Source organism: Lepus europaeus, chromosome 11 (genome assembly GCF_033115175.1).
Source record: "Lepus europaeus isolate LE1 chromosome 11, mLepTim1.pri, whole genome shotgun sequence".
Classification (NCBI taxonomy): domain Eukaryota; kingdom Metazoa; phylum Chordata; class Mammalia; order Lagomorpha; family Leporidae; genus Lepus; species Lepus europaeus.
Window position 1 is genome coordinate 90180157 of NC_084837.1, and position 12767 is coordinate 90192923.

The window sequence follows — 12767 nt, forward strand, 5'->3', positions numbered from 1 at the left end:
CTCCTGCCCTGTCCACCTGCTCCTGCAAGTGCCCCTCAATGCCCCCAACCCATTCTTGTCTGGAGAGACAGCTCTGGATAGCAGGCGGCCAGGGCAACAGCAGGGCTGGCCCTGTGCCCATCTAGTGGACTGGTTAAGAAGCAGGGGGGTGGTTGGTTAATGGACATCCCAGATGCAACAGGAGCTTCCTCTGGGTCTCCCACGTGGGTGCAGGGACCCAAGCACTTGGGCCATCTTCCACTGCTTTCCCAGGCCATCAACAAGGAGCTGGATCGGAAGTGAAGCAGCCGGGACTCGAACTGGCACCCATATGGGATGCTGGCGCTGCAGGTGGCGGCTTTACCCGGTCCCTGGTGAGGAGATTTTTATTAGTTGGTTCATTCCTTCTACAGCTGCCTATTAGGCCAGGCATGGGCCTGGGCTAGGCAAGTAAACACAACTGAAAGAGATCCTTGCTTTCACAGGTGTTCTGTTGGGGCAGGCACTTCAACAAGCTTGTGGGACATGGCATTAAAAGGCCAATTTAGGGCCAGTGCTGTGGTGCTGATGTTAAGCTGTAGCTTGCAACACTAGCATCCCATAGCAGTTCAAGTCCCGGTTGCTCTGCTTCCAACCCTGCTCCCTGCTAATGCACTGGGAAGATGGCCCAAGTACTGGGCCCCTGCACCCACGTGGGAGACCTGGCTGGAGCTCCTGATTCCTGGCTTTGGTGTGGCCCAGGCCCAGTTGTTGCAGCCATTTGGGGAGTGAACCAGTGGCTCTGGGCCTGGACAGGGGACGGAGTGTCAGCGTTCCTGCTCGGGCCCACAGGGCACTAAGGCACTTGTCTGGGTGACCACTCACACTTGCTACCTGACTCCCAGCCAAGGGCCACCTGCACCTGCCCTGCAGGTCGATGCCGTGAATGGGTCCAGACCCGACGCACCCTCCCCTCCTGAAGCCTTCTTGTCCTTCATGCTCTCTGCTCAGGTCAAGGCCACCGCCCTTTCACCTGCCACATGTTTGCTGGGATCCGTACCCAGGTCCACTCCTCACTCTCTGCCTTCACTCAAGTTTCACCATCGCCTTGTTGGGCCACTGCAGCAGTCCTCTGACTGCTCCACCTGCTCACCCACACCTGCTCCCCCCCACCCCCCCACCTCTGATCCCCTAACACCTGCTCCCCCCACACCTGCTCCTCATCCACCTGCTCACCAAGCACAGAACCCGGCACTTCCCTTCCAGAAACCTTGCGCGGCTCCCATCTGCTAGCTCTAACTGCCTTCGTTGGCCCTCAGGTCCTCTCTCAGGGGCCCCAGCCCACTGTCCCCACTTGTATTCCCCACAGCACACGCTGTAGAACCCTGCTGAGCAGATAGCAGCCCATGTGCCCAGAGAGCCCCTCTACCCACCTCTTGCTGCGAGGCCAACCCTCCTTTTACTTACAAGGATTCTCTCTCCTCGCCCACCTCCCAAATCCCAGAGTCTGTATCTGTTGCTGTCTGTGGTCCTTGTTACTCCCTCTCTGTACTGTCATTATTTATCCCCAAACTCTCTCCACTAACCCGTGAGCTCCCTGACAGACAGATGACTTCTCACCGCCTATCCCCAGGGCACCCAGCACAGGGCTCACGCAGGCTACTGTGCTCGGACCACCTATCAGTGAGCGTGCAAAGAAATGTCAGCCATCTCTCCTGCCTGCAGCTCTCTCCACAGCAACGTGGTCTTCTGTCTATCCCACACATACTCACTGAGCACCTGCTACGGCCGGCACTATGCGAGAGCTATGGACCCCACGTGGTGGGAGGGGAACGCTGATTGAGGACATCAGGGGAGCCTTCCAGGAGGAAGTGGTACCCAAGTGGAGAACTGGAGCATATGTGGGAGGCAGCCAGAGGAAGAGGGAGGGTAGCATGGGATGCGGGGAGGCCAGAGGGAGCCCCGTGCATTTGAGAAATGCAGAGCCTGGCTTGTTGGGGGGCTGCAAGGGTGTGCAGGTGCCCACACACCTGGCGCTGCTCGAGGCGAGTCCCGAGCAGGGGCCAAGTCAGCCACTCCAGGTCTGGTTGGAGCTCGGACCAGGATTCAATGGAATGGTAGTAGGGAGTCATGAAGGGTTTAAGGAGGGGAGTAAGAAACGCTCTAGGTTGGGGCCAGTGCTGTGGCACAGTGGGTTAAAGCCCTGGCCTGAAGCACCAGCATCCCATATGGGCACCAGTTCTAGTCCCAGCTGCTCCTCTTCTGATCCAGCTCTCTGCTGTGGCCTGGGAAAGCAGTAGAGGATGGCCTAAGTCCCTGGGTCCCTGCATCCACATGGGAGACCGGGAAGAAGCTCCTGGCTCCTGGCTTCAGATCGGCGCAGCTCCAGCCATTTCGGCCATCTGGAGAGTGACAGTGAATGGAAGACCTCTCTCTGTCTCTACCTCTCTCTGTAACTCTTTCAAATAAATAAAAATAAATCTTAAAAAAAAAAAAAAAAAGAAATGGTCTTAGCCTCACTTTGGCTGCTGATGAGAAAGCTCTGGACTGGCCTCAGGTAGGTGCCAGGCACCCCCCCACCCGGCCTCCTCTTTCTGCTTGATGGGGCCTCTGTTCCCCACTCAGCTGGCTTGGGTTAGCCAGGACCCTCTCCCGAGTCAGATGCTTCCTTCACCTGAACACCAAAACAGCTCCAGCAGGACCCAGCATCACGGCACAGGAAGGCCCCCACGGGCTTCTTCCCACCCCTGCTGTCACCTCCCACGTCCCAGAGCTGCAGGCAGCCCTGACTGGGTGATACCCTCAGCCAAATCCATCATTCCTCAGCTCCCTGGGTTTTCCTGCTCTTCCCATGTGGGGCCAGAGGTGGAGTAGTTTACGGCCTGGGGAGGGGGGGATAGGGACAGGACACCAGTGACAAATCCCCAAAGACCTGGTGCTCAAGCCTCTGAAAGCCTGGCCAAGCCGTGGGTGCAGCCCCGCCTGGCTGCGAATCCCCCGGAACTTCAGGCTGGGTGGCGGGAGAAGAACTGAGCGTGCGGAGAGCTGGCTAAACCCCGGCTCTGACCCCGATGTGCTGGGTGACCCTGAGCAAGCCACTTCCCTTCCTTGGAGAGCGTTTGCCCTTGTCCCTTGCGCTTGACCTGGGAGGTGCTTAGCCAACGCCTGTGGCTGCCCCCTTGAGCGCGGCCCTGTGTTGGAGGTGGGTGGGGCAAAGGTTTTTCTGACACCATGGTTCCCACGCCCACCCAGGATGGAGGGGTCTTGGATGTGCTGAAGCTTCTGTACCTCCTGGCCCTGACCGTCTTGGACAGACACGAGGGGAGGCACGAGTGGGTAGGTGAGAGGGGTCACTGCTTATTCAGAGCCATCATCCCGGCAGCATACACCCCACAGCGGGGGCTGCGAGAGGCAAGGACCTGCAAGTCCCAGCTGCTCGGCTTTGCCCCGGGCCCTGACCCTGAAAGGTTCTCCAAGCGGTCCTGGACAGCAGCTGCAGACAGAAGCCCCTCCTGGATTCCAGGCCTTGAAGCGAGCTGTGTGCTCTCAGAATGGCTCTGTGGGGTCCCTGCCCTCGCCGCTCAGCAGGCTGGGGGCTGCTCCCACCTTCATGGCCCTGGGATCGCCAGAACCCAGCAAGCAGGTGCCCGGGGCTCCATGGAGCTCAGCCCCTCGGTTACCTCAGAGTCATAGCTGGCTCTGGGGAGAACCAGGTGAGCAGGGCTGGCCTCGTGGGTGTGCGCCTGCCCTGGGTTTAGCACTCTGCTGTGGTCATCTGGAACTTGTTCATTTTTAAACAAGGGGCCTGGCATTTGCTTTTGGCACTGATGGCGTGCTAAGTGGTGTGAATGAGCCCGGGGAGAGCCGCGCCTGCACACTGCTTATGGGCCTTAGGATCAGCACCGAGCACCGGCTCTGAGGGGCCGTGAGCTCCAGGAAAGAGCAGTTCCAGAGGACAGGACAGGGCCTGGAGTGGGCCGGGCTGACCACGGCACTGCGGATGTCCACAGCACGCCAGTATTACCTGCCCGCCACAGCTGCAGAACACACACCCTTAGAAAGTCACTCCTTTGGCTGAGTCATCACTCCTTAAGTTCCCCTGCTGGGTGTAGCCAATTAGGCTTTCAATCTCACCCTTAGCCTAGGACCGACTCCGAGTCCCCATGTGACCCTGGGATGAGCGAGGCACTCACACAGCGCACACAACCTCAGCTCCCCCATCCCTCTGCTGGACACATGAGCCTTAGCCAGGCTTCTGGCCTCACCTGGCCTGTCCCGGCTGATGAAACCAACACCGGGGAGACTGCCAAGGCTGCAGCCTTTTGCCCCTCTGACGATCCCCCTCCCCAGCGCCCCGCCTTCCTGGGCCCTGGAACTCCCCCCTGGCTTAAGAGTTTCTGGTGCCTGGCCCTACCAGGCAACGTTGTTGGGGGCAGAAGGCCGTGAGCGCTGCTGCTGCGCAGGCAAAAACCCCTTCGCTGTCATCCTGCTTGGAATCCTGGAGGCGTTGCCATGGGAACTCGCCTAACTCGCCCCACACGCCACGTGGAAAACACTCACCCCGGGCAGAGCCGCCGGGTCCAAGCCACGGGCTGGGTTCTTCCCCATTGGAGGCCGAGGCTGTCCATCATCACCAAGGGCTGGGCAAGGGTGCGCCTGCCATCGCCGGAGCGATCCAGGCCGGGCAGGTGTCCCTGCCAGAGCCACTTGCTCGGGGGTCCCCCCTGAGCCCTTTACTCAAAGTTAAAGGCAGGGTCCAGTTAAAGAGCCAGCCCCCGTCACCAGTCATCCCTGCAGTTCGGCCGGGAGCTCAGAGCGGGTTTGGGTTGCGGGAATGGGGGCACGCAGGGCTGGGAGGAGAGCTCTGTCCGGCGCGGACCCGGGGGGATGGGCTGCATGGGAGCCCTGGGGCAGCCAGAGTGACTGGGCGCTAGGGCAGGGGTGCCAGGGCCCTTGGCTGGCGGGCAGCGGAGGCTGCAAGCGAGGGGGAGAGGCTGTCCTGAGCTGGGGTGCCATGAGCAGCCCCTCTCCTCTCCCAGCCAGATCTCCCGTGGAGGAAGCTGGGAGGCCTGGAGTGACCGCTTTCCCCCTCCTCATGCCAGCGCCTCTTCTGTACCTTCAAGGCCCACGTCCTAGGAGAGCATCCGTGGGCTCAGCCAAAGCCTGATCCTCAGTCTGCGGCCTGGCGCTTGGACGACGTGGGCCTGGCCATCGCGACCTCAGGCGGCTGCAGCGAGGCCAGAGGGGACCCGATGACTTCCGGGCGCGAGGCGCTGTTCTGAGCACCTGACACGCATGCATCACGCATGTATCATTCACCTGCAACATTGGCTGGTGCCGTGCTTAGTCTACCCATTTCACAGCAGAGGAAGACAGAGCCTGGGGCGCTTATACTGGATCGCCCAGGTAACAAAGGTTTGAATGAAGGCGACCTGGCTCCGCCCCCAAGCCCGGCTGCACTCCGGTGAAGGAAGAAGTGAGGAGGCGGGGAGGGGATTGGCCACGCTGACGCCCCCTCCCGGTGGACTCCACACGCCTGTGGCCTGGGTGCCAGGTACCCGGATGGTTACCCTCCGCGGGAATTTGCAGCCTCATATACTTTTGGTTTATAAGCTGACCTACTGCAGTCTCTCTCTCGCCCTTTCGCCTCTGTTTCAAACCTCTGAGCACCCAGCACAGATTTCGCACAGATGGGGTTCACATGCTTGGGTGGAGTGGCCCCTCCTGGGCCAGCAGCTCCCCATGGCACGTGCCCCAGGCTGCGGGTGTGTGACTTTGGAACTCACTATGGGCTTTGAGGGGAAATCCTAGGGGGCTTCAACACGTTCATGGGGGGGGGGGGGGCTGGCGCCATGGCGTAGAAGGTTAAGCCTTTGCCAACAGCACCTGTGTCCCATATGAGCTCAGGTTCGAGACCCGGCTGCTCCACTTTCGATCCAGCCCCCTGCTAATGCACCTGGGAAAGCAGCAGAGGATGGTCCAAGTGCTTGGGCCCCTGCACCCACGTGGGAGACCTGGAAGAAGCTCCTGCTTTCAGCCTGGCCCAGCTCTGGCCGTTGGGGCCATTTGGGGAGTGAACCCGTGGATGGAAGACCTCTCTCTCCCCTTCTACCTCTGCCTTTTAAATACATAAATAAACCTTTTTTAAAAAGTTCATGGAAAAGTGAAATGAAAAGATAAGCTTATTTTGGTGCAGAAATGTGAAATGCATCAGGGTTTTTCCGTAGTACACCTTTTGCATGGAGAGCCCGTGGGGTTTAGACAGCCAGGAATCCTTGGTGGCGACCTTGGTGTGGGAGGTGGGGAGGGAGATGGAGTATTAAGTGATACAGAGCAGCAGGGGCGTGGTTTCCCGGCTCGGAGGCAGAGGTGGGGGAGGTGCTGAGGCTGCTTCCTCTTTCTGCAAAGAGGTCGGTCCCAGAGAAAGATCTTCGATTCTCTACTGAGACGAGGCCACCCAAACCAGGTGCTATGGAGAGGAACAAAAAGGTTTTCAAATTCCCCCAGCCCCGGGCCGGTGCTGTGGTGCAGCGGGTTAACTCTCTGGCCTGAAGCACCGGCATCCCATATGGGCGCTGGTTCTAGTCCCAGCTGCTCCTCTTCCGATTCAGCTCTCTGCTCCCAGCCCCTTCCATTAGCGAAAGCTGAGCCAGGCCAACTCGGGACATGATTTTCTCCTAAGCACCGAGGGAGGGCTAGATCGCAATGAGAGGCCGTGTGGCTGGGCTAGGGAAACCGTGCAGGAGGGGGCGGCCCACTGAGGGCTGGGGGTGGGGTGGGGTGAGAATGCAGAGAGGGGGCGAGGCCCCCCAAGGCTGCATGTGCTGCGCAGGGCGCCACAGGCTCCTCAGCTGACAGCGGCTGGGTTGAGGAGCGCCCAGCAGGGTGGGCGATGGAGAGACACAGGGACAGCCTCCATCCTTTCCCACGCTGCCCTGTGTAGTCTACACATCCACGGACTGACCTTCTTACTGACTGGGACCTCTCCACCCACAAGGACACCCCAGGGCCAGGCTGAAGGGCATAGTCCCCCCCCCCCCCCCCCAGCTCTGCAAGCTCTGCAACACCACAAACACCCACACTGAGATCGCGCGGACTTCACCGCGACTTGGCCACCAAAATCTTCGGACCTGGTCTTGGGGGTGGGGTGGGGGTAGGGAGTGAGTGGGAGGAGCCAAGAGAGCCTTCAGTGAGGGGCGTCCTCCGTGCCTCCATCACACTTCTGCTGGCTTTGTCTCAGAGATCTGTGCTTGAAAGTCATATCTCTGGGGCTGGGGCTGTGGCGTAGCAGGTAAAGCTGCCTCCTGCAGTGCCGGCATCCCATGTGGGCGCCGGTTCTAGTCCCAGCTGCTCTACTTCTGATCCAGCTCCCTGCTGTGGCCTGGGAAAGCAGTAGAAGATGGCTCAAGTCCTTGGGCCCCTGCACCCGTGTGGGAGACCCGGAGGAAGCTCCTGGCTCCTGGCTTTGGATTGGCACAGCTCCGGCCATTGAGGCTCATTGGGGAGTGAACCAGTGGATGGAAGACCTCTCTTTCTCTCTCTGTGTAACTCTACCTTTTAAATAAATAAAATAAATCTTTAAAAAAAGGTCATATCTCTGTGATCCTTAGATCCTCACAGAATTGTCACCCCCTTGATGATGATGACAATGACAACGGAGAAAAAGACAACCTGAAGCGCTGATCAAACCTGTCTGGAGCTCTGAAGCTATATACTTTGTAGACCAAGAAACTGAGGCATAGAGCCTGACCGTGACTCACCCAGGGCACAGAGCCCTGCTGGGCAGAGCCCGGGTCAGCCCCAGGCAGCGGGGCCTGGCAGACAGCAGGTGTTCAGGAAAGACTGTGTTACTACAGAGGCAGCGGCTGGGACGTTCTGGCCCCTGAGGCTACTTTCTCTGAACAGCAGCTGTGAAAGTCTTCGGAGTTATTTCCTTCATTTTTTTTTTTTAAGGCTTTCTTCAGAGTCGCGTCCCCACCACTGCCCTGTGCAGCCTGCAGCAGGAGCCCTGCCCAGCAAGGTGCAGGCCCGCGCTGGCCTCTGACAGCTGCCCGTCCAGCCAGACTGTGCTGTTACCGGAAAGCAAGCTTCCTCCTAATCCTCACACTGAATCCAACCACCTGCTGCACGGATGAGAGAGCCACACGGATCCTGCCCTGGAGCCGGGGAATGGCCCCCATAACCCTGAGACCTTTCCAATTGCCAGAGCCCGTATTGACCAGAGTCGCCTTTGTGGCTTTAAAATACCCACGTCCTGGTTCTTTAATCATTGCAGGAACTGCCATGCTAAAATAGGCACAGTCTCACTTTAAATCCCGTCCACACACTCCACACACACTCTTTCAGTGCCCAGTCCAAATTACGTCTCTTCCTCCAGGAAGCCTCCCTTGCTTATCCAGCTGAGGCTGAACTTATTTGCTGGCTCAGTCCTGGGGCTCACTGTGCCGTGCGTTCCTGGCCTTGCCTTGATCTCAGCTACAGCAGGGCCCAGGCTGCACCCGCGGGCCGGGGCCCCACCCCCCAGCTCCTTGCAAGCAGATGTTGGTCGCTCCAGTGTGGATTGATATGTTTAATGAATGCCATATTTCAAAAACCCAAACTGACCAGACATAACTCCGGAGTGGTTTTCTCCACATGCAGGGCACTCTGAGTCACAACTCCCGTGTCATCAGAGGTCTTTCACTGGCTTGCACCCACTCCACCCCCCTCCCCAGGGTAGCACCACTGCCAGCCATGGAGAGAACCATCCTGTGTGCCAAGCCTCCCTCCCCCCAACCCGGGGTGGGGGGAGGCTTCTGTTACAGACCCTTGGCTTCATCCCAGGGACAGCGTGTGGATTTGAGTCGCCGTCTGCGTTGCACACACGGGAAACCTACGGGAGAGGCGGCAGAGCTGGCTCTGGGTGGCACAGTCCCCCGGCAGGCAGCAGAGCCAGAATTGGAAGCGGACTCTGCTTTCAAAGCCTTTGCTCTCAGCTTCTGGAAGTTCCCAGACCCCAAGCTGGCGGCTCCATCCCAGGTTCTGGTGGGGCCACCAGTCTGGAGCCACACGGAAGGGCACCCTTCTCCTTGTGGCTGGGGGGCAGCTGTCCCCGCAGTGGTGCCCCCTCCCGTCTAACTGCAGCAGGAAGGGGCTCACCGGTGGCAGCAGCGGCTGCTGTCGCTGGGCGCGGGGGCGCTTCCCCCACCCCCCCCCGGGACTCCATGCATCAGTTCGCTTTAAAGTCACAGTGATTTTGGGGTCTGGTCGGATCCCCACCAGCCCTAAGCCTTATCAATTACAGAAGGCAGAACAGAAGGGCACACTCTTCCCACTGTGCCTGGGGGCCAGGGAGAGCAACCATGGGCTTGGGACGGGGGTCTCCTCCTGGGCTTCGCCTCTCTCCAGCTCCAGCCTGGAGTCCACACCGAGGGGGAGCCCAGCTCAGGCGCCACACTCGGCCAGCCCCCAGGCACTGGCCCCTGTCAGATCACTTGGGAGGGGCCCCGTGAGCTTTCGCCCGGCCTCGGAACAAGTCTCTGGCCACCGCCCCCGTGGCGCCGGCTGTTGTGCGGAGGCCTGGGCCCCGGTACCCCGGTGCCGACAGCCCCGGGCCTGCCTCTCGCCCCTCTGGCCCCGGGTCCGCGCTGCGCCCCAACACCTGGAGTGCATTAGGCGGCAGCACGCGTCTCGGCGAGAGCGGCTTGGTACCGATTACGGAATAATCGCCTAATTCGGGCGCGGGTTGGGTGGGTGGGCAATGCCGGTGCCCACCCCGGGTTTCAGGGACCCTCGGCCAGGCAGACGAAGGCTTGCCATTTCGCACCGGGGCTTCGCTCCGGCCCGGGCCAGAGGGACTTTCGCAGTCTTGGGCGCCCGGTCCCCCTCCCCGGCCCTCCCGGGCCACCGCGCTGGGCTCTCCAAACTTCGGGAGGCAAACAGGCGGCCAAGGCTCCCTCGGCGCGTCCTGCCTGCTTCCCCAGCCGGGGCCGCGCGCCCTCCGCGTTCCCGGGAGGTAGCGCAGGACGCCCAGCGCCGCCCTGGCAGGCACCCCGGGCGCCCGGTGGGGCCAGCAGCCCCCGGCGCTGCGCGATTCGAGCCTCTGCAACTCTTCCCAAACACCCCCAAAGTCCGCGTCCTAAGTCTCCCCGGCGCACAACTCCTTTGTGCAGAAGCTGGCGGGGCCGCCAGGCTGCTGCCGGTTCCCGGGGGACACGCGCGCGTCCCATAGAGCAGCCAAGGTCTCACCCCGGGGGGCGCGGCGCGGGATCCCAAGTCCCAGCGGGCCCGGCAAGGGCTCCACAACGCCGGGGACGGGCATCGGGGCACGTACCTGGCCAGAGGCTGAGCGCCCAGGCCACCACGAGGCTCCTGGGCAGGTCCATGGCCGGCGGCGGGTGTCGGGGGCGCGGCGGCGGCGGGGGGCGACGAGCCAGAGCGGCAGCCTCCTCGGCGCGGCGCCTCGAGCTTGCACTGCGTGCCGGGCTCCCTGACAGCCGCGGCCCGGGCGGAGGAAGTGGGAGGGCCCGGACGGCGGGAGGGGCGCGGCCGCCACTGGAGCCCTGGCACCGGTCCAGGCTCGGCCCCTCTGCCACCTGGGCAGGCGGCGGGCGGCGGCCTCGACGCCCCCTCCCGCCTCGCGGCTTCTCCCCGACCCCGCGTCCGCCCTAGCGGGAAACCCCAGAGATCCGCCCGCTCCCGCGAACAGCACCTCGCTGGTCACCGTGGAGCTCCGGGTCTGTTGGGGAGGAGATGTGAACCCTATTTCTCTGGGGAAAGAGTGTCCCAAAGCGAGGTGAGCCGGGGACACCCGCTGGCCGTGTCCATTCTGCCACAGCCCTGGCCTTTGTGCACCGCGGGCCTTGCACTGTCAAGGCCACACCGAACTTACCACCTGAGGCCGCCCAAGGTCCCCCAGCGGGGTGCGGCTCTCTGTCAGCCCTGGGAAGCTCTTCTTTGCATCTTCGTCTTCCTCCCGTGTGACTGGCTTCTCTCTCCCTGCCCAGACTGAAAACACCTTCAGGGTAGACAAATGGTGGCTGCACAACTGAGGACCCTGCCCCTAGCCCCCAGGTGGGTGAATGGACGGTGGTGTGTGGGTGCATAGGGATTGAGAGGGCTTCCTGGAGGAGGTGACCGCTGGGCAGCCTCCCTGAGGGTGAATCAGGTGCTGGGAAGGCCTGCGGTGGGGTCAGCACAGCAGTGGGCGTCCTGCTCGTATCTCTTGCTGGTGGCCCCTGTGTTAGCTTTGGTATCTTCACTTCTTCCCCTTGGCTGCAGACTGGGGATGCCCGTTCCACCCCTGGGGCCTTAGTGTGTGCATGTATGTATGCGCACCTGTATATTTGTGTGTATATTGCATGTGTGTATGTATATGTGCACATGTGTGTATTTGTGTGCATGTGTGTGGGGGTGTATATGGGTGCCAGCATGTGTGTGTGTATGTGTGTGTAGGGGTGCACAGTGGCTCCAGCTGAAATGCATCAGCATGCGTGTGCCATCCCAGGCCACAGTGGAAGAAAGGGTGGTGTGACAAGGACAGGACAGGGGTTTGCTGGGGCATAAGCATGCTTGCTCTCCTAGGAGCCCCTAGCAAGAGTGCACGTGTCAACTCGCCCACAACTGACTCAGCGTTCTCCCCTTCTCTCCGGCCCCCACCTCCTCTCCCTGGCTGGGGCAGGCTCTTGCGGGCTGGGAGTTGGGGTTGGGGTGGGGAAGCGGGGAACCTGGCCTTGGTAGGAGGCGGACAGAGGAGACCACGTGCAGGGGAATCCCCGGGACCTTGTGGTGATGGGTCAGGGGGTCCTCTTCGTTCTTCAAGTCAGTTTGCATCCGGGTGCCTTGAACCCAGAGCACCCTTACCTGATGGCACCTGTCTCATGGGCTGCAACCTGCTTCCGGCCTCGCACAAATTCCTGCTCTCTCTGGTGGTTCTCGGACTCCAGGTGCCTCAGCCTGACCCGGAGCACCTGTGCGGGATCGGGGTGTGCTGGTGGGCGCCCCAAGCCCCAGTGATGGGCTTTGTGGACATGTGCTGCTGACGGCCTCCATTTGTTAACTTTCCTCGTCCTCACGGGGAGCTGCGGCTCTCAGTGTGTGCGCTTTTGTGGGGGAGAGGTGGGAGCGCATTTGTTCTTTCAACAGGTGCCTATGTGTCCCGGGCTCTGCAGGGCACTCAGCAGAAGCCCGCAGAGGGGAGCCAGCGATGGAGCTGAGAAGCAAGACCTAAGCTCAAGGGGATACATTTACTTACAATTTCCTGGCCATGAACTTCCTGCACGTCATTTCTTCTTTCATCATTGTTAAACATGATTTCAGCAGGTGGGAGACCAACGCACAATCTCAGTTCCGAGGCTGGAACAGCTCAGAGAACTGGATGAAGGACTTTAGGCAAGTTTGGATTTTTTTAAAAAGATGTATTTTACTTATTTGAAAGAGAGAGAGAGAGAATCTCCCACCCACTGGTTCATTCCCCAAATGGCCAGGCCGTACCCAGGTGCCAGGAGCTCCATCTGTGTCTCCCTTGTAGGTGGCAGGGACCCAGCGACTGGAGCCATCACCACGGCCCCTCAGGAGCCAGAGCCCGGCCTCGAACCCAGGCCCTCTGGTGCTTGGGCCAGCTGCTGGCTCCTGGAGGCTGGCATTTGCACTAATAGTAGTAGTCCTTTACAGGGACATGGTCTTTTTATTCACCTCTTTTAAAGTTTTTATTGAGATATAATTCACATGCCATAAAGTTCACCATGTAATTCAGCAATTTTTAGTACATGCACGATGTTGTGTAACCGTCACCACTGATTACACAACATTTCCATCAACTCCGAAAGAAG

The 12767-nt window shown here is 60.5% G+C and overlaps 1 protein-coding gene across 1 annotated transcript in view; it reads right to left on the bottom strand.

Annotated features, from left to right (window-relative positions):
* Window positions 1-10374, bottom strand: part of ITGA11 (integrin subunit alpha 11) — a 106531-nt gene extending 96157 nt beyond the window's left edge. Inside the window, exon 1 of the mRNA XM_062206210.1 lies at window positions 10271-10374. Coding sequence (XP_062062194.1) covers window positions 10271-10322 — 52 coding nt within the window. The 5' untranslated portion in view covers window positions 10323-10374. The remainder of the gene's footprint in view (window positions 1-10270) is intronic.
* Window positions 10375-12767: the final 2393 nt, after the last annotated feature.